Source organism: Anabrus simplex, chromosome 2 (genome assembly GCF_040414725.1).
Source record: "Anabrus simplex isolate iqAnaSimp1 chromosome 2, ASM4041472v1, whole genome shotgun sequence".
Classification (NCBI taxonomy): Eukaryota; Metazoa; Arthropoda; class Insecta; order Orthoptera; family Tettigoniidae; genus Anabrus; species Anabrus simplex.
Window position 1 is genome coordinate 67840320 of NC_090266.1, and position 23105 is coordinate 67863424.

The 23105-nt window shown below is 40.3% G+C and overlaps 1 protein-coding gene across 11 annotated transcripts in view; it reads left to right on the forward strand.

Annotated features, from left to right (window-relative positions):
• LOC136863859 (band 4.1-like protein 4) overlaps positions 1-23105 on the forward strand; it is a 1130227-nt gene that overhangs the window by 754327 nt on the left and 352795 nt on the right. For all 11 annotated transcript variants that reach the window (XR_010859221.2, XM_067140208.2, XM_067140209.2 and 8 more), the window contains exon 3: positions 18364-18468. Coding sequence is in view for 10 of the 11 variants with exons in the window: in XM_067140208.2 (XP_066996309.2) it covers positions 18364-18468 (105 nt within the window). In the remaining variant the exon portion in view is untranslated. The remainder of the gene's footprint in view (positions 1-18363; positions 18469-23105) is intronic.

Here is a 23105-nt window from a genome sequence, read left to right on the forward strand (position 1 = left end):
CGCGATCTCAAATTAATTTCCCTCTTCAAATCCCTTGACATATCCCCGAAATACAAATATATATCACAAAATTACACTCTTGACATTTACCGGTAATAATTTCCGTTGGCTTAAATGCGCATACTCTTCCCAAATGAACCTATGATATGCTGTCATTCAGACCAAATTCTGAATTTCTTCGTGCACCACGTTGCGTCGACACATTGTAACATTTATATTTATACTAAAAGGGTGTGGGGTAATAAGCTTACTTTTGACAACATACCATATAAGTTCTGGGAAAAGGAGATTGGCGTTCGGTTTCCCCATTAATTTTGAGGTTAAGATATTTTACTGTCAATGGAATGAAACTATGAATTCGTTTGATAGAACAATATATATTCTTTAAATAATATATCAAAAAATAGTGAGTCTTGTTGCGATAAAACAGATGAGAATGTGAAATTATGACATTGCAAATGAAAGAAACTAGGCATGAATTTGAATTCTTCTTGACCGGACATTTAACAATTTATACGAAATATTTCCCTCACTGATTCACTTGACTGTACCTTCAACACTTTTAGTGTAATTACGACGTATTCCTTTGCTCTGGTGTTTACTGTAGATGTGTCACGCCTAACGTGGTGATACATCCTTGCGACTTCTTCTTCTCCATATCATCTGACTTCTTTGTAAGTCAATATAGTATGACCTCTTGGCAGGTCCAGGGTTGCCCTCTCTGACTTCTTGGTAAGCCTTGCGTCCGCGTCTTCCACTAAGTGACGGACCAACCATTTGGTCTCACTCTCTCAATGACCAATAATGGCTCACTGAGTCTTCACCATCTCTCGTTCACTGGCCAACTAAGGCCTCTTGATCTAGTAGACTTGTTCACTGTACTGCATCCGTATAACTAATGACTGACGCTACAATGTGCATCCACCTTTTATAGACGTTGGTTGACACAGCTACGTAATCTCCAGAAATAACAATGACATACTCCCACCTACGCGACAGATATTACATACAGTGGTGAAATAGCCCCGCGGCGACGAGTCCGTGCGCGCATATTCTAAATAAAAACGATGACATAGCCAAGGCGCGGCGATGACTTGGCTGAATCGCCACTGGTATAGCAATATAACAACGTCACTTCCAATCTCTGATATATACAACAATTCTCACTGTACAGGTATTGAGTGTTATACTACACATACGTATATATGTATACATCTAATTGCAATCTTGCAAGCAACAGGCAATTGCAAAATTGAATAAAACGGATAATTACAATAATAGTACAATATCACAGATAAAATAATAATAATACTGACATAATAATAATAATAATAATAATAATAATAATAATAATAATAATAAAATACAGATAAAATCATACAATCATAAAAATACAGATATCATCTTGTAACGGGATTTGAACCGTTACAGTACTCCCCGTAAATATATCTTAATTCATTTATTGGATGTATATCACTTCTCATTCGTTTCAACTTGGTTGTAACATTGTCACTTAGCAGCAATAGAGCTGCAGCCTGTTCTCTTGTTAGTTCCATGCTACACTGATCAGTTGTATTTCATATCTTTTCTTTTGTGGCAGCTCTGTCTGCACTGACAACCAGCTTTCATAATGGCCACATCCCACCTGCCACTCGGAGTCAGACATTCAGCGCCGACTGTCTGACTCAGAAAACCAGCGTGCATCTTGGACGTACCCTAAGGAAGAGTCGTCGTGTGTTGTGCGGCCAGTAGCACTGTGTTCAAATCCAGAGGTCTACACACAGCTGTTGTGTGAGGTGAAGGGACTTGGAGAAGTGAATGTAAGGGTTACAGCCGCCCCCAGGTAATACCAACGGGCCGGACCACCTACTGTGTAAAGAAGAGAGACTTGTAAAGAGACAACAATTAGTGAGTGTGGCCATTCAAGGTTCATTGTATGTGTATAATGTGTGTGGGTACATTTATTGCGTCATCCTGAAATAAATTAGAGTAATGAAACAGATGCTATTTTACTCGTAACAGCATAATCGTTTGAGGTCTCGCGTTCTTGGAATCAAATCTTCACTTACCATTGTATTTATTCCAATTGCAACATCTAAGTTATGCCCTACTTCAGGGTCGCCAGAGATACTTCAGAACATCAGCACTTGGTAGTGTAACGGTTCAAATCCCGTTACAAGACGATATCTGTATTTTATTATTATTATTATTATTATTATTATTATTATTATTATTATTATTATTATTATTATTATTATTATTATTATTATGTCAGTATTATTATTATGTTATCTGTGATATTGTACTATTATTGTAATTATCCGTTTTATTCAATTTTGCAATTGCCTGTTGCTTGCAAGATTGCACTTAGATGTATACACATATACGTATGTGTAGTATAACACTCAATACCTGTACAGTGAGAATTGTTGTATATATCAGAGATTAGATGTGACGTTGGGGCATTGTGCAATATTGGTGGCGATTCTGCCAAGTCATCGCCGCGCCATGGCTATGTCATCGTATTTATTTAGCAATGAGCGCACGGACTCGTCGCCGCGGGGCTATTTCACCACTGTGTGTAATATCTGTCGCGTAGGTGGGAGTATGTCATTGTTATTTCTGGAGATTACGTAGTTGTGTCAACCAACGTCTATATAAGGTGGATGCACATTGTAGCGTCAGTCATTACTTATACGGATGCAGTACAGTGAAGTAGTCTACTAGATCAAGAGGCCTTAGGTGGTCAGCCAACGAGTGTGAACGAGAGATGGAGAAGACTCAGTGAGCCATTAATTATTGGTCATTGAGAGAGTGAGACCAAATGGTTGGTCCGTCACTTAGTGGAAGACACGGACGCAAGGCTTACCAAGGAGTCAGAGAGGGCAACCCTGGACCTGCCAAGAGGTCATACCATATTGACTTACAAAGAAGTCAGATGATATGGAGAAGAAGCAGCCACAAGGATGTATCACCAAGTTAGGCGTGACACATCTACAGTAAACACCAGAGCAATGGATTACGTCGTAATTACACTCAAAGTGTTAAAGGTACAGTCAAGTGAATCAGTGAGGGAAATATTTCGTATAAATTGTTAAATGTCCGGTCAAGAAGAATTCAAATTCATGCCTAGTTTCTTTCATTTGCAATGTCATAATTTCATATTCTCATCTGTTTTATCGCAACAAGACTCACTATTTTTTGATATATTATTTAAAGAATATATATTGTTCTATCAAACGAATTCATAGTTTCATTTCATTGACAGTAAAATATCTTAACCTCAAAATTAATGGGGAAACCGAACGCCAATCTCCTTTTCCCAGAACTTGTATGGTATGTTGTCAAAAGTAAGCTTATTACCCCACACCCTGTTAGTTGTTAGTTTTTAGTTAGGAATACCTTAATGTGGCTCCGCAACGTGGTGCACGAAGAAATTCAGAACTTGTTCTGAATGACAGCATATCATAGGTTCATTCTGGGAGGAGTATGCACAATTTAAGCCAACGGAATCATTATCGGTAAATGTTAGGAGTGTAACTTTGTGATATATATTTGTATTTTGGGGATATGTCAAGGGATTTGAAGAGGGAAATTAATTTGAGATCGCGTACTATTGAACCAAAGATGGACAAGGAAGACAATAACAAGTCATGTGAGGACGAGGTCATTGCTTCTGCGGACATCCAAGGTGAAATTCAGAGTAGGGAGCAGGTGAATACGATGGAAAATTCTGAGGAAATTCAGGAAAGTGCAGAAATTGAGAAGCACACTGAAACTCAAAAGGAAATCGCGGGGGGAATGAACCAAGATATTCTAAATTTGCTGATGGCCAAAATGACCGAAATCAAAAAAAATGGTTACTAAAAAACAAATGGAAGAAATTATTGACAGCTTTAGTAATATGAAAGAGATTGATACTAGTAATGAAAATAAGAAACAGATGGGAGAAATGATTGGTAGTTGTAACGAAAATCTTAATGTGATCAATGATAAAATAGATGGGTTAAGTGAATCACTAAATTCTAAAATAGATACTAAGATAGTAGAGGTAACTGGTCAAATATGTAAGTTAGAACGAAAGTCAAATGAAGAGTGTGTTGAAGATAAAATGAAGTTGAATCGGAGCAGTCTTCATATTCAGACCGAGCAAGTCAAAGAAATATGTACAGGGGACAGTAATAATATCGTACTGTTAAGGAATAAAATTTCTAGTAATCGGGAAGAAATTCATGAGGTAGTCGAGAAAAGATTGGACAAGATTTACAATGCAGTTGGGGAAAATACGGGGCAACAGGTTAGTAGAATCGAGCAGATTGAAAGCAAACTTGTGGAGGTCACTGAACTACGGAGCGAACAGAAAACGCTATCACAGCAGGTAAGAGAAAGAGAGGAAGAATTGAAGGAAGACGTGAGAATAGAGGAAGAGAAGGATGAGAGAGGAGCGGAAGAAGAAATTTTGAGTTGCCAGGAAGTGATACGGCATGATGTTACAGGTAAAATGGCGGTAGAGGTGCTAGTAGCGAGTGGTTTGTTCAGTAGGGATCGTGATTTAACCAAGTTTTCTGGAAAACAGTTTAATCCCATAGAGTTTGTGAAAGTAGTTGAGAAAAGATATGCAAGTAAGTTGAGGAATAATATTATTGAAAGGGAATACGTGCTGGAAATTTTGTCTAATGTTTTTGTCGGTGAAAGTAGAATATGGTTTCTAGTATACTGGAATAATATGTCTAATTTAGGAGAGTTTAAAGTGTTCATTGATAGGCTTTGGAAAGAATGTGTGCAAGGGCGCGCGCGCGAGAGAGAGCGCATGATGTCTGGAGAAACTAGTATAGTAGAGAGAAGGGGAAAAATATTAGCCGTGTATCAGAGAAGGGGTAATCATGATCCGCAGAGGATTAATAGTTGTGTTGAAGGTGATAGTGGTCGGAAGAGTAATCAGAGAGAATCGGGAGATGGGAGGCGTATGTATTTGAGTTATGAGAGAGAGGATCAGAAGAGTAATCAGAGAGAATCGGAAGATGGGAGGCGTATGTATTTGAGTTATGAGAGAGAAGGTCAGAGGAGTAATCAGAGAGAATCGGAAGATGGGAGGCGTACGGGTTTGAGTTATCAGAGAGACTATGATAGTCTTGATATGAATGTTATCCAAGTGTCTTTATCGAGCCAGAGTATTTCAGATTCACAGGGAATCGGGTAAGTTAAGTGGACAGGCTGAAGGTAGAAGTTGAACAGGGATTTAGTATAAGTAGTTATGTAGTGAAAGTAGATTTAAGAGTAGTGTGATTGTGACCTAAGTAATGTTAAGTGAGATATTTAAGTAGGGACGTAGTCATAGGTATGAAGTAATTCATGGTAGAAGTAAGGTAGACGTAAGAAGTGTTCTGATAAGTGATGGAAGTACTTGTAATGCCGAGAATGTGATGTAGGTAGTGAGGTAGTAACTCCGATGATGGAAATATTAGATATTATAACAGACGTTGGTAAGTCAAAGTGAGTAAATAAAATGATAGCGGTACCAATCATAATTGAAGATAATTGTAAGTTTCAGCCACGCCTTGTTATACCAAAACTTGTGTATTCAGTTATTATAGGAGCTGACTTGGTTGCAAATCATGGAAGTAGAATGGACTTTGATTTAGGTAGTGTGTGTTTGTTCTGTGAGGAAACTAGCAAAGAAGTACGTGTTAATTATGATGGTCTGAGGTAAGTGTGGTGGTGACGTGTGTTCTTTGAAATATATGGGAGGTAAGTGAAGTTGTTCCTAGTGAGAGGAAATGTTTTGTTGGGTGTGTTACGTGCCTGTACGACCAGTATCCGAGGGATAGTCGGTATGAGGCAGTGACGTGAGGTAATTTGAGTGAATTACAAGAGGAGTAATTGTGGTCGATGTTAGGTAAGCATCGAGATGTATTAAGTGGTAAGTGAGGAAGAACACGTATATGAACATAAATTTGTAGTAAATGACCATAGATCGTTTGTGGGAGGTAAGTACCCCAGTCAACTTAAAAATGCTAGTGACGTCTAAGAACAAATAAACATTATGCTGGATTACGGAATAATTCAACCATCTTGTAGCCATAGTATTGATTCTTTAATTATTGTTGCCAAGTAGGATGTGATTTTTTGAGATATGTAAGTCAATGAGGGCAAAATTGATTCAGTTTGAGTGACAGAGTGCTACTCAGAGTTCCATTTCATCATCTGCAGAGGCGGGAAATATCTTGAAGTTATTCTTTTGTATCAGGGGTATTTCACTATTGTGAACCGTATCGGGGAGTGTGCATATTCTTTAAAAGATCAGGAAGGGGATATTGTCGGTATTTGTAGTATTATAAATGTAAAGAAGTACTTCATGTGAGATTTGTTGAGGTAAGAATAAGATGATTAATTTTGTGAGAAACTGGCAAAATAAAATTAACATCTGCGATATGCGTGTGAACCAAGTGTCGTATTGGTGTATTGGAAGAATAAGTGCTACATTGTCATGTACTGTGTGACAAAAAAAAAAAAAAAACAGGACATTGGACAGTTATCTACGATAACAATATGCGAGAAAAGTTCTCATATAAGTGAATTTTCACAAAATATTTTGATATGTTAAAAAAAAAGGTGAAGAATGTTGTATATTGATTGAAATTATTTGTGTGTGTTAAATTAAGGGCTATGCTCTTGTGAATTGTATGAGAATGGGACACTGAACAGTTATCTACGATGGCAATGTGCGAGAAAAATTCTCATATGTGATGTATTATAAAATGTATGGATGCTGAAAAAGAAAATTATTGTTGTATACTTATTTAAAGTGTTTATATGTGTCAGTGTTATATTTATATTATGTTGTTCATAAATCAATCGATTCTTTGTTCTTCGATTTATTTATGAGGGAGGCGAATTGTAACGGTTCAAATCCCGTTACAAGATGATATCTGTATTTTATTATTATTATTATTATTATTATTATTATTATTATTATTATTATTATTATTATTATTATGTCAGTATTATTATTATGTTATCTGTGATATTGTACTATTATTGTAATTATCCGTTTTATTCAATTTTGCAATTGCCTGTTGCTTGCAAGATTGCACTTAGATGTATACACATATACGTATGTGTAGTATAACACTCAATACCTGTACAGTGAGAATTGTTGTATATATCAGAGATTAGATGTGACGTTGGGGCATTGTGCAATATTGGTGGCGATTCTGCCAAGTCATCGCCGCGCCATGGCTATGTCATCGTATTTATTTAGCAATGAGCGCACGGACTCGTCGCCGCGGGGCTATTTCACCACTGTGTGTAATATCTGTCGCGTAGGTGGGAGTATGTCATTGTTATTTCTGGAGATTACGTAGTTGTGTCAACCAACGTCTATATAAGGTGGATGCACATTGTAGCGTCAGTCATTACTTATACGGATGCAGTACAGTGAAGTAGTCTACTAGATCAAGAGGCCTTAGGTGGTCAGCCAACGAGTGTGAACGAGAGATGGAGAAGACTCAGTGAGCCATTAATTATTGGTCATTGAGAGAGTGAGACCAAATGGTTGGTCCGTCACTTAGTGGAAGACGCGGACGCAAGGCTTACCAAGGAGTCAGAGAGGGCAACCCTGGACCTGCCAAGAGGTCATACCATATTGACTTACAAAGAAGTCAGATGATATGGAGAAGAAGCAGCCACAAGGATGTATCACCAAGTTAGGCGTGACACATCTACAGTAAACACCAGAGCAATGGATTACGTCGTAATTACACTCAAAGTGTTAAAGGTACAGTCAAGTGAATCAGTGAGGAAAATATTTCGTATAAATTGTTAAATGTCCGGTCAAGAAGAATTCAAATTCATGCCTAGTTTCTTTCATTTGCAATGTCATAATTTCATATTCTCATCTGTTTTATCGCAACAAGACTCACTATTTTTTGATATATTATTTAAAGAATATATATTGTTCTATCAAACGAATTCATAGTTTCATTTCATTGACAGTAAAATATCTTAACCTCAAAATTAATGGGGAAACCGAACGCCAATCTCCTTTTCCCAGAACTTGTATGGTATGTTGTCAAAAGTAAGCTTATTACCCCACACCCTAGAGATAGTCAAGAGTCTCATTCTATTATTGCTGTACTGAGTGACAGCTGGCGCCCTTCAAATAACGTATGTGTAAGTAAGCAGGTAACAAGTAAGTGTGAGTACAAGGTCCAACAAGTGTGTATTTTATTTAATGAATGTTAATTTTCATAATTTCCATTTTAAATCCAGATATTCAGATTTTTCAATATAAATGCAGTTTTATATGTTTATAAATATAGTCAGCGAGTTAGGAAACTCCACAGTAGCTACTGTCCTACAGGCTTTATTTTATTTTATTTATTTATTTATTTATTTATTTATTTATTTATTTATTTATTTATTTATTTATTTATTTATTTATTTATTTATTGACATAAATACATATTGTGGCTGGAGCTCATCTGATAATTTGCGTCACAAAATTAGCGATACAAAATTACAAAATGTGTGACGCGCAATTGGGCAGGCTGTGATGTGAAGAATTGATGGATGGCCATAGGCCCTGAGTTATTTTCTTCATTTCGATGCTCTGAATCCTATACTTGACATACAGATGTGTCTCTTTTTGCTAGTTGTTTTACTTCGCACCGACACAGATAGGTCTTACGGCGACGATGGGACAGGAAAGGGCTAGGAGTGGGAAGGAAGCGGCCGTGGCCTTAATTAAGGTACAGCCCCAGCATTTGCCTGGTGTGAAAATGGGAAACCACGGAAAACCATTTTCAGGGCTGCCGACAGTGGGATTCGAACCTACTATCTCCCGAATACTGGATACTGGCCGCACTTAAGCGACTGCAGCTATCGAGCTCGGTGATGTCTCTCTTTAACGACTCGTTAGGTGCAAATAAATTAATCGTTATCAATTTTAGTTTCATTTATTGACAAGGATATTTATGATCATTTAATTTTCCCAGAGAGAAATTTGACACTTTTTTCCTATTAAAAGGTAAAATAAGAGTTTTACTTGACATTTTTTAAAAATATTGATCACGTAAAAAGCCTTGTTCCACACTTTTCAGGGTTCCCTGGAGCCACCCTGGCTCATTTCAGGTTTTAATCAAAGGTTTAAGGCCGGATGCCGTGACTAAAACCCGTGATTTTTCAGATGAAAATTCCAATCTGAGTTCGACTGGGATTCGAACCTTGACTGTCCGTATGGAAGACCACTAGCTAAGTTTCCGTGCTGTTCACGTCCCAAGTGGAGCGTTTCCTGAAATGAAAAGTCACGTCCCCATGGTTCAGATTTTACATTAAACTGGAGCTCCCATGATTTTCACGTCGGGCTAGGACAGAACGGGCGGCCGTGTCCTTCATTAATGTAGAGCTCCAGCTTTTGCCGGTGTGGAAATAGGAAACCACAGAAAATTCTCTTCAGTATTGTCGATGGTAGGGTTGAAACTCACCATCTCCTGTAACTAACTTGAGTATCGCGAAGTTCTACTTTCCACATTAATTTAACGTACGTAAACATATGAAGTTCGATATACAGAAGTATGAAATAAATGAAAATTCACAGCCTGTTTCCAGTCATTCCACCGGGTCCCATCTACTGGCGAGGATAGCAGGTGCCTTTTCCGGTTTCACTAAGAGATGGCGCCAGCGAACAGTACGCAGCGTATGAATTTGACACATACGTCAGTTTGTTCGTCTGACATTAGCCTACCAACACACACAAGTTGAGTCCGCCGAATACTAGTGTCTGTGTTGTATCTCGTTCACTGATCATGTCGACGTTTGTGCCTGAAAAAAGAACATTTGCGGCACGCACTGCTTCGTTATTTAACTTAAAGTAAAAGGCTTGCAAAGTCATAGTTTGCTGGTAGAAACATGCGGTGAACACGCTCCATCCATTAGAACATGACTGTAAGACAATTTAAACATGGTGATTTCAATGTGAAAGACAGTGCGCGCTCTAGTAGTGGTGTTGTGTATAAGAACTCTTGAAGCCCGACACAACGCTATCGCCAACAAATGATTAACTTAAATCACGCATTGATCGAAAAACGACCGGAATGGGCCAGAAGACATGGCAAAGTGATTTTGTTACACGACAATGCGCCGTCTCACACAGCAAAACCAGTGAAAGGCACCCTGAAATCGTTTCGACGGGACATCCTTCCGCATCCGCCGTACTGCCTCGACCTGGCGCCATCTATCACCTCTTCGCATCACTGGGACACGCGCTCGCAGAGCAGCACGTCAACAATTTCGAGGAAGACGAAAATCGCTCAACGAATGGTTTGTCGCAAAAGACAAGCAGTTTTTCTGGCATAGTATTCATAACTTACCTGAAAGATGGGCGAAGTGTGTAGAAGCCGATGGCCAATATATTGAATAAACAAAAAACGAATTCCCTTAAGAATTACCACAAAACCCGGCTAAAACTTATGCATACACCTGGTAGGAACTGTACCGGCTGCCGAAGCCTGTCGCACTCTTCTGGGACAATGATTTATGATTAACAGATAATATGAAATGATATTGGAGAGTGTTGTTGGAATGAAAGATGGCGGAGAAGCAGGAGTACCCGGGGAAAAACCTGTTCCGCCTCCGCTTTGTCCAGCACAAATCTCGCATGGTTTGACCGGGAATTGAACCACGGAACCCAGCGGTGAGAGGCCAGCGCGCTACCGGCTGATCCACCGAGGCTCCAGTATGTAATAGTTGTTAGTAGTAGTAGTAGTAGTAGTAGTAGTAGTAGTAGTAGTAGTAGTAGTATATCTGTATCCATGCCTCCATTTAGACTGATCACCATTAATCAATCAATCAGTCAGTAATGATTTACATTTAGGGCAGTCGTCCAGGTGGCAGATTCCCCATATGTTGTTTTCCTAGAATTTTCGTAAATGATTGCAAAGGATTTGGAAATTTACTGAACATCTTCCTTGGTAAATTATTCCAGTCCCTAACTCTCCTTCCTAAAAACGAACATTTGGCCCAATTTGTTCTCTTGAATTCCAACTTTGTCTTTGTATTGTGATCTTTGCTACTTTTAAAAACACCACCCAAACGTATTCGTCTACTGATGTCATTCCACGCCATATCTCCTCTGACAGCTCGGAACATACCATTTAGTCGAGCAGCTCGTCTCCTTTCTCCCAAGTCTTCCCAGACCAAACTTTGCAACATTTTCGTAAACTTATTCTTTTGTCAGAAATCACCCAGAACAAATCGAGGTGTTTTTCTTTGGATTTTTTTCCAGTTCTCGAATCAAGTATTCCTGGTGAGGGTTCCGTACACTCGAACCATACTCTAGTTGGGGTCTGACCAGAGACATATATGCCCTCTCCTTTAGATCCTTACTACAACCCCCAAATACCCTCATAATCATGCGCAGACATCTGTACCATTTATTTACAAGCCAATTTGCGTGATTGCCCCAATGAAGATCTCCGTAAGGAACTTTCACCCCCATCAACGCAGTAATTAAAACTGAGAGGAAACTCACAACCTGACTTTTAACCCCATTTATCATCATACCATTGCCTGCTGTCTATCTTACAACATCGGAAGACCGGTTCAAATGTCGAAACGTTCTGGGGAACAAAAGTAATCAGTGTGCTTTTTTTTACATAATGCTTTATCCAGAATTCTTCCCGCTTACAAATGAATACTGTTTTGTATACATGTGACACTTCATTCCAGAGTCTCCTTCAGCGTGCTACAATCCCAATAGCTTAGTGGCGATCTCCATTACACGCCCTGTTCTAAACAGGATAGCCTGTTTACCTCTGTCCTCTTTCCCCAATAATTAACATGAAACGCATGGTCATGTACAACTCCAGATGTAGAATCCTCTATTTTAAATTTCTCTACTCCCTGACGGGGAAGTAGAACCCATCTCTTTGTGTTCTCTAGGTGCCGTGGCAAAACGAGTCAAGGAAAGAAACTGGTGGAGCGATATAACGACAGATAATGATCAATACCCACTACATCGTAAAGTCATGACACCATAAAGTTCAAAGAGAAACTGGTTTTCGAATTCAGCATAAACTGCGTTTATCGTTGGAGATATGATATTTCTGAACTCTCAGACATTCAAATAACGAAGTCATCATAAATAATCACCATAATCGTAAAATAAAGGAATAATACCATGTGATTGGTCCCGTAGGCACTTTGAGCCACGCATGTTGCAACGTGCAAGAATGTCCGTCCGGCAACGTGTTCAAATTTGCATTAAAGATAGAGAGGCAACTTTGTGTACTTGGTTCGTCAATCATGTCTCTGGCTGTAACACCTTGTTCCATTGTTATGTACTTCCACCGAACTTATTAGTTCCGCTTGTTAAAGCGCGTTGGCTTTTGGACAAAACTTGTCCATTGTTGTCCATGGTTTCCCATTTTCAACTTAAAATTAACATCGGGATAGTGATTAACAGTAGTAAAAACCACACGTTTGATGGTTGTGGAAAAACGAAGTCCGTACATAATATGCACAGCTTTATGCACCGATCTCATTCCTAATTTGGTGTTTATCTCTCCTTTGCATGTGTTTCGTGGCATTGCTCTCAACTGTCGGTTAGTCATTCTCTTTCTGTTTCCGAGACAGCAGATTCGATGCTGGCTGAGGTCGGTCACATACGAGGGTGTTTAAATGTGACAACTCCGCGTCGTTAGAGCACCTATAGACAACATTCTGACACCGCGGTGTCTCTTGTAATCTGTTTCAGTTGAAGGGGAATTAAAAATTATTATTATTATTATTATTATTATTATTATTATTATTATTATTATTATTATTATTATTATTATTATTATTATTGTCCGGTTCCATGGCTAAATGGTTAGCGTGCTGGCGGCCTTTGGTCGCAGGGTCCCGGGTTCGATTCCTGGCAAAGTCGGGAATTTGAACCATTATTGGTTAATTCCGCTGGCACGGTGGCTGGCTGTCTGTGTCGTCTTCATCATGTCATCCTCATCACGACGCGCAGGTCGCTAAAGGGGGTCATATCAAGAGACCTAAATCTGGCAAGTCGAACACGTCCTCGGACACTACTGACACTAAAAGCCAAATGCCATTTTCGTATTATTATTATTATTATTATTATTATTATTATTATTATTATTATTATTATTATTATTATTATTATTATTATTATTATTACTATTATTTCCGCTGTCGTTTTAACGCTGCACTAACTGGTGTAACTTTTCTGCAATTATTAGATAGGAAAGGAGTCAGACTCATTTGCTGAATGGTCAGTGTTGAGGCCTTCTGTTCAGAGGATCCCGGGTTCAATCCCCAGCCTGGTTGGGTATTTTAATCGCGTTTGATTAATTCTTATGTCTCGGGGACTGGCTGTTTGTCCCAGTACTCTCCTCTTCTTATTCAGACAACACTCTACACTACCAAACACCACAAACACAGTAGTGATTATATTCCCCCCCACACACATATGGTTGGCGTCAGGAAGGGCATCCAGCAGTAAAACGGGCCAAATCCACAAGTTCGACGAAGTTATCACCCGCGACCCCAACTATGTGAGAAGAGCTATAGAAGAATAAGAAGAAGAAGAAGAAAGATAGGAAAGTGCTGTTACTGGGAAGGTAGCAACCGTAGCCTTAATAATTATTGTACCGGGCGAGTTGGCCGTGCGCGTAGAGGCGCGCGGCTGTGAGCTTGCATCCGGGAGATAGTAGGTTCGAATCCCACTATCGGCAGCCCTGAAAATGGTTTTCCGTGGTTTCCCATTTTCACACCAGGCAAATGCTGGGGCTGTACCTTAATTAAGGCCACGGCCGCTTCCTTCCAACTCCTAGCCATTTCCTATCCCATCGTCGCCATAAGACCTATCTGTGTCGGTGCGACGTAAAGCCCCTAGCAAAAAAAAAAATAATAATAATAATAATAATAATAATAATAATTATTGTGCAGCTCCCGCATTTGCCTGTTGTGGAAATAGGAAAGCACGGAAAACACCTTAAGGACTGCCAAAGGAGAGGCTCGAACCTACCATCTTCCGAATGCAAGCGTACAGGTGTGTGACCCATTGGCGAACTCGTACGGTAACAATACTAATATCAATACCGAACAACCGAGCGAGTTGTCCGTGCAGTTAGGGTAACGTAGCTGTGAGCTTGCATTCGGGACATGGTGGGTTCGAAACCCACCGTCGGCAAACCTGAAGATGGTTTTCCGTGGTTTCCCATTTTCACACCAGATAAATGCTGGGACTGTGCCTTAATTAAGGCCACGCAGCCGCCCTTTTTCACGCCACGTGAAAGTTCTAACATATATGAGGGTGTAACGACGCTTGGCTTCACGTCAAGACAACCATGTTTCGAATCCCGGAGAATGTGTGTGGGATCTTTAAAATGAAAAGTTCCTTCCCCGTGGGTTGGATTCCAAATAAAATTGGAGGTCCCGTGGCTGTGATCACGATATCAGGTTAAACTACATGTCTACGATAGTCCTAGGTGGCCCGCGGACCGCCAGAGACTTCCCTGGAACATAGCCTCGCGGCTATTAGACTTGACTCCCTCTGCAGTGTAAGGGATGCTGACCTCATTATCGAAGCCTTTTTTCTGATGCAACAACATTCATGCTAGCGACATTCATCCACAACATGAGTCGGCAACCTCGAATGACCCATTAAAATCAACGGCGTGGGCTTGTAGCACGCGGGTAAAATACTGAATGTTGTGAAGTTTTCACGCCTGAATCAGTTTTACTACTACGGCTGTGTAGCACGTGCTGAGCCATGACAGGCGCACAACGCCGGGACAATTAAGTCGTAAACTAAAATTAGTCGCGGTTCTTCTTTCTGACTCGCAAACAATTAGCTCTACCTGCAAGAATGCGTACACAGGTGAGGTAGAAGTAGGTTCTACAGAAAATGAACGTTTACTTCAAGAATCTCCCCCAAGGTGTGTTATTTAAACAGCTCATCGTAAATCTTACACCCAGCGTTAAGACGTCTAGAAATGTGGTTGTTTTGACTGAAAGATTTACACCGCGAAATCTGGATACACTTTACACTCCGAGTGCTTTTGAAAGCAGTAAGCTTTGACGAAGTGAGACTGGGTAGAGAATCATAAGTGAGATCTTCTCAGTTCCCTTTGTTCAGCAATAAACTTGTCCTTACACACAAACCTCATAAGCCATATATCTAACTTTTTTGATAAAGAAATGCAGGATTTAGTGGCTAGTATCTCCCCTTGGCAGCCAGTTACCATGTATAACATTTTCCAAATCGACGGCCACATTTCATTTCTTCGTATTACACGGAAAACGACCGGTCCCTGGGTTATGATTAGATCTGGAATTTCAGGCTCTAAATAACGTTGTTTCAGGCACCTAAAGAGGCTTTCAAAATAAGTAAGTAGGTTTTTAAAGTAGAAAATAGGCATTTAAAATAGGCTTTAAGAATGTGTAAATAGACAGAAAATAGACTTTAAAATATTACAATATACACGTAAAGTGTAACGTTATCTCTCTTTTACTTTAAGTAAGTTTGTATACATATTCTTAACAGATACAACAGCAAAATTAAGACACAATTAAAAAGACTTGCACAGAAAACAGTCATGGATTATATGAAAAATCGCAATCAGTACTGAACTAAAACCTTAATACTAAAATCACTGAACACAATAGCAGCACTGTAGGCATCCCATAACGGTGTAAACGCGAACGGAGTATGTGATTATTTATTTGTGAGGAACATTCTTACAACACGTTCATTCGTAGTTTGCTTTACAGAACATAAAAGTAATCTTCTCCAAATTTTCCACAGTCAGGTGTTGTCTTTCGTCTGTTAAAATCATTCTGAAACCAAGAAGTGTTCAACATTCACAGATGTTAGAGAGCCATACCAAAATTTACCTAAATTTTCAGTTCAATTTCACTAGGTAAGTCTACTTTTTCCCCATCCATTACTTGGAATAACCTAGATTCTTCTCCAGTACACTAGCCCACTTCTCCATATTTTATCCCCTACCTATTGAACGCTGAAATTTATGAATACTTCAGTCATTTTAAACTTATGATTTTCATTAGTTGAATTGAAAGATTTGATTTCATTATAGGCATTTAGTACTAAAATAGTAAAATAGGCTCTAAAGGTCCAAACGGGCATTTTAGGACACTATCAAACTCTTTAAATGTAAGGGATTCATCATGAAACATCAACATATTTAAAAATGTTAGTGTTGTTTCTTAAGGAACAAAATAGGCATTTGCCTTAAAATCCCAGGTCTACTTATGATTTAAGATTAATAGTTACTTCTAAGTTTTCTTGTGGGGGGGAGGGGGTGCTCAGTTCAGTGATTCGATCACAGGCCACGGCTATTTTCTACAATTCGCTTGATATTTATTTTCCATCGGGTTTGCCGAAAACTCACTTCCGAAAAGCACTGAGATAGTACCCTACTTTACGTCCCTGTGGTATAATGATGTCTGGTATCTTTGTGACATGAGAATTACTATACTTTATCCTCCAGGATTCGAACCTCGGCTGAACGTTAGCTCCTGCTCTAATCACGGCACCCTAAAGCCACGGCTGCGATATTCTTATGGTATATCACCATTATTTACTCGTGTACGTTGTCTCGGCGAGCGATGTGCACGGCATGCTTTAAACGACATTCCCTGAACGTCATATCCTTCAGATAATTCTCATGTCAAAGTAAAGATAAGTCAAATGACCAGTAGTTTTTGGTTTTTCCTGGCCAAGGCACCAGCGACCCCAAAAACTCCTGGGATAGGTCGAAGAAATTATTTACAGTAGTTGTGCCGCAGGTGTAGTGTTAACGCACGTAAGCATTTTGCTCTCGTGGGAGATGATACTGTAAATCCGCATTTGCGTATCCATATACAACATACCGATACTCAAAATAATTTTGCTTTACAAAATTCATTTTCTGTCGATCCTGCAAAAGTTAAACTAAGAATAAATGAATATGTTCAGAAAAATAAAGTAAAATTTCGACCTTCAGATACAGTAGATACATTTCATACAGCTCCTTGGATGCATTGTCAGCGTCATTGCCTTCGGTTCAGAGGGTCCTGGGTTCGATCGATTCCCGGCCGGATAGGGAATGAGAATTGCGTTTGGATAATTTCTCTGACTCCGAACTGGGTGTTGCTGCATGTCCCAACACACTGCTCTTCAAATACGCACAACACACCACACTACGAACCAGCCAAGAAACACCCAATAGTGAAAAGTATGAAAGGCCAGGTACAGGTCTTTTGATTTGACTCCCGTAGGCGACCTGCGCGTCGTGATAGGGATGAATTGATGATGAAGACGACATATACACCCAGCCCCCGTGCCAGCGAAATTAACCAATGATTGTTAAAATTCCCGGCATTGAACCCGGGACCGCTGTGACCAAAGGCCAGCACGCTAACAATTTAGGCATGGAGCACCCTATAGTGAACACATCCCTCCACACCGGATTGGAGTCAGAAAGGACATCCGGCCGTTAAACAGGGCCAATTCCACATGTGCTCCTCATTATGCTTCCCGCAACCACACCAGGGTGTGGGAGGAGAAGGAGGACAAGAATAATAATAAGAAGAAGAAGAAACTATTACACCTTTCAGCATGCAGTATGGAAGCCGTAGTCATAGTGCATGATATAATGCATGACCAAGAAATGAGGCGATCTCTAGAAGCGAAAGCACAAAGACCCTGGGATTTGTTCAACAAATGAAAATGGGGAACTGGTAACTTTATTTTGTTAAAACGTAAGTCTACGTTTTGCAAACTGTCCTTACTGTGGTAAGTTGAGAACGTACTTTTGTCATCTCTTCTCCACGAACTCAATGTTTTACTACGGATTCACCTTTGACATAAATAAATCATGCAACATATCAGTTGAAGAGACACTAAGAACGTAACAATCTCACTGATTTTCTTATCCCTTACTTTGTCCAGGTAAGTGGAGTCCACCAAATATTCACCTGTTTCACGGATAGAAATCTGTTCTTACATAAACGATTTGCTTACAGTACGCCACGCTGGACGTACTGTATATTGTATGATATTAATGGAGTTCTTGCCTCTTCCAAAAACCCACGTCGTAGCAGTGCCCTTCGTGTCCCACCAGCCACGACAATACAGTGGAAGTTCGCACTCTCATTTCGTTTAAAAATAGTTTCCTTTTCTCACAGTTCTTGCATACTGTTGCTAAGCTCTGTACCGAGCAAAATCAAATTGATTTGATGTTTGCCTGGCTCGAGTGAAAATGTTTAACCCATTGAAACCATAAATACCTTGTTCCTTGTACTATAGAGACCCTTACTTTCACAAGTTTATTCTCTCTGTTGCAGGACAACAGCCCTGGACAAGAGATTCTGGACACAGTATTTCGACATCTTAACCTGTTGGAGACAGCGTACTTTGGCCTACGCTACTTGGATGCTTCTAACCAGACGGTAAGTTTAGCTAAAGTCTTCATCTCTAATAGAGATGGGCTCTCGATACTTTCGATACCTCGACATCCTCGACACTATGTTAAAAGAATACTAAAATTTTAAATTAATACTGTCAACTTGCCAGAAGTGGTAGACTTTAAATGCGGTCGTACCATAAGTTTCAAAATAGCAGGTAGCTGTTAAAGCAAGAAATTGGGCTCGTTTAATGCTCTACTGATCACACAACAAAAGGGACCTTTCTCCAAATGTCTGCATATGTTCTGGTGTCAGTATGTCTGAATTATTAATTCCCTTAAATGTCATACTCCAGGGCAATAAAGCGTGCCGAATTGTAGCCCGAGGAAAATATATTCGAACGTGATATTGCACTAATTTGTAGCAGTATTTATTTTCAATTTGGACGGCTATGAAGAAAAAACCACGCTCCGCCTACAAAACAACCTAGTTCTGAGTGTAACCAATCACGGAGATATTCATTAAACAAATCCTGTGGGCTTTTAAAACTATCAAATCACAAGCAAGGAAGCAACATTCTATAAAAATGGTAGTACCATTACCATGGAACCTTCGATTTTAGATTACTGTTTTAAAATTTCAAGTTGTCATTTTGAAGTGACAGAAACCTCTGTGTTTCGTTATCTACCACTTTGGGATAGGTGAGCTACGCGTCTGAATGTGGGACGATGAGATAGGGAGAGTGTGAAACCCGGTATCGGTGTGGTGTCCTGTCGAATAACACCAAGGTGTCTGCTCAAAGCTGCACGTCCCCATCCAACGGACGAATCACCATCATATGCCCTCGCTGCATACGAAGACTGCGGACAGTTTCTGAATTGAATGCAGGCTTGTCGCACGCAAACTAGTGATTAGAAATTGTATACCACCACCTCTCCTACCCTGTCGGCGAACATTCTGATAGTGAAAATTCTTCGACCAACGGGAATCGAACCAGCTAACCATGATGTCAAGCCATTATATGCTTGACGCCTTAGCTATCACGGCCATCTGACAATCAACGGAACAATGCCCACTGCGTAACGTTCACTTGCACTGCTGTTACGCTCCAGCAAGATTGTACAGTCCTGAATGCATTTTTGGCCAGCAAGTTCTCCAGATTTCTCGCCTGTCGAGAACATTTGGGACTAGATTGGATGGCAGATTCGACCAACGGGAAGTACGGCAGATTTGGAAGGTTGGTTGCGCCAACTGTGGTATAACCTTCTTCAGGAGAAATTCCGACCACTGTATGCCTCCATGTCCGATCGTATCGCGACCTTTCTTCGTGCTACGGGTGGACCAACACCGTACTGAGCGCACCCTGCAAGTGTTTGTTACTCTACAATAAATGCTTAGTGTAGTACAACATTTTGATGTTTTCTTTACCCTACAACGCCTCCTTCAAGGTATACATTTTTTTTTGTAAATGAGTGTATAATATTGTATATGTTTTCCATAAATGGAAAAAGTATGGCTAAAAGAGGGTTCCGTTTCATGATGATAGGGGACCCATTTTCTGGAGGGACGCCCACTAAATTCCAGCAAATCACCGGAGCAAACTACCTTCAGTTATCAGCCTCCGGCTTTCATAACGTAGGTAAGAAATACGTGTGACCCAGGGTGAACGTAAAGCACAATTTAGTTACAAGAAAAGACGTCACTAACCAGGATAGCTCACTCTAACTTGTCAAATTGATGGAACGAGTTCCATGTTGAGTACAATAGCACGGAGTAAGATGGAGTGGTTACAGTCTGTGGAAGTAGTTTTGGGGAGACTAAAGTATGGGTTGTGGAGCACCTGATGGATTTATCACGGGAAATTAGGCGAGCGTCTACAGCCAGGAGGGTAGGGGGTTGCGTGTCGTAGCCACCTGTTAACATTGTAACGTTCAAATGTTTTAAAGGAATGCCTCTAACAGCCCTACAGATGGCCCCACAAGTCGTCCAAACCTCATTTCGTAACTGAAGCCACTTTGAGTGATATAATTCCTACAGCAAATGATACTTTGAAGTTTGATTAATCTGGACTAACAGCTCATAATGAATTAAATAAAGCCTTTTATAATCATTTCATTAAATTTGCAAAGGACATTCTGAGTTTCAAGTTTATATGTCCGGGTGGGTTCAAAAGTACCCACCTTTTAGCTCTGTATTGCCGACTGAATTGCAGTGAAACACATACCATGTACTTGATACCATGTCGAATTTTTTGTGTTTACATTCTTCAAAATCATGTGTAAAGCGGAACTTAATAATACAGATTGCTGAAGTTACATACCGACCTCAGCTTCTACCAAATAAAAACATACTCTCAGAAACCTTTTTCAATGCATGTAAAACTGTTACTATGGCCACACTGCGTCGTGTAGACTAACGTCATAATGTGTTCATCTAAATATTGTTTGGCTCCATGGCTAAATTGTTATCGTGCTGGCCTTTGTTCCAGAGGGTCCCGGATTCGATTCCCGGCCGCGTCGGAGTCTTAACTTTCATTGGTTAATTCCGATGGCTCGGGGGCTGGGTGTGTGCGTGTTTGTGCGTGTGTGTATGTGTGTGTGTGTCGTTTTCATCATTATAATTCATCATAGGTAGGGCCCTGTCCTCATAGAAGCGCAGGTCGCCTGTCGCGTGTCAACTCGAAAGACCTGCACCAAGCCTTTTCGGAGGCCACATGCCATAAAAAATAAAATTAATATTATTTACATAAAAATAAGGCATTCTGTGTGGTAGGGGCGAACGTGTTTCATGTATTCGTTCCCAAATTTCTGCTGATCCCTCATTCGTACGACCCCAGTTTCAGCACTTGTGCCGTAAGTAAATATTTCACAATCCCAGATATGTCCTACTCCCAGGTTTTGAAATAAAAATCTCGTGCGGATCTTTTTAATGGTGGGCCGAAGTTCATGAATACTGGCTTAGTATATGTATGTACAGAGTTCTGTTGATAAAATATTATAATATTGTTGTCATAAAAATAATTTGATCGGCGTATGAATTGATATAGTGGATTTTTCGGTCTCGACACCAACTTTCTTCTTGTAGAATAGTTTAGGTTTAGCGTATGGTGTCTGGGTTCAAGGTGATAATGACGCAGGAAGAGGGTGATACACTACTCCTACTAGCCTACTCCTCTCGAATAACATCAAGGGGTCTGTCACCGAGTGAGTTGGCCGTGCGGTTAGGGTCGCGTAACTATGATTTTGCATTCAGGAGATGGTAGGTTCGAACTGCACCGTCGGCAGCCCTGAAAATGGTTTTCCGTGGTTTCCCACTATAACACCAGGTAAATGCTGGGGATGTGTCTTAATGAAGGCCACAGCGCTACCCTCCAAATCCTAGCCCAAAACCTTCGATGTGTTAGTGCGACGTTTAACACAACTAGCAAGACCTCAACTACATCTTCTTCTCGTGCCATCTTTATAATGTACAGCGGAAAAAATAATAACTTTACTTTCAGTCAACTTCCAACTACCACTCAACAAACAGTAGGCTACATTTTATGATCCCAGTAACCAGCTATGTACTAAAAGACACCGATTTAAAACTATAAAGTTTGACGTGCTACAACTTCGGAAAAAATAACTAAACATACTACAGCTGCAGTGTTTAAATTTCTTCTTTTTTCTTTTCTTTCTTCTTTTTGCTAGGGGCTTTACGTCGCACCGACACAGATAGGTCTTATGGCGACGATGGGATAGGAAAGGCCTAGGAGTTGGAAGGAAGCGGCCGTGGCCTTAATTAAGGTACAGCCCCAGCATTTGCCTGGTGTGAAAATGGGAAACCACGGAAAACCATCTTCAGGGCTGCCGATAGTGGGATTCGAACCTACTATCTCCCGGATGCAAGCTCACAGCCGCGCGCCTCTACACGCACGGCCAACTCGCCCGGTCTTCTTTTTTCTCTCTGTACGTGTGTTTGTGTGGGTTTTCTCTAAGGACTCAGAACTATTAAAACAACGAAATCCAAGTACAATATTGTGGAAGATTCATATGTGTATATGTATTCTAAGTGTATATTTACTGTTTATAATTTGTATTCCAATGTATTTGTAGCTGGCTGTTTGGTGTGGTACCTAAAGCCAATAACGGTAAAAACCTCGCAAGAAAGGGGTCTGCTCAAGGCTAAAATCCCCATCCGACAGACGAATCACCATTAACAGCGTCATATGTTTACACTCCATACGGACATTTTTGGAATTGAATCCCGGCTTTTATCAGGGAACTTCCGGCTCCACGGCTAAACGTTTAGTGTGCTGGCATTTTTTCCAAAGTTTCCCAGGTTTGATTCCCGGCCGGGTCGGGGAACCTTCATTGGTTAATTCCGATGACTCAGGGACTGAGGGTGTGTGCCGTCTTCAGTATTAGAATTCGCCATAGACGGGGCCCCATCCTCACATACGCGCAGGTCGCCTATAAGACGTCAGAGAGCCCACACGCCATTTAAGATCAGGTAATCAAATGATTAAATATTGTATACCACCGCCTCTCCTACTCTATCGGACAACATTCTGATGGTGAAAGTTAGACCATAGAGACCTAACGCGTTGACGATCATGACCAGCAGGCGGGCTGTAGTTTAGCTCATAATAGAGAAATCTCTAAACGAGCAAGTGGCCGCGCGATTTAGATCACGTAGCTATC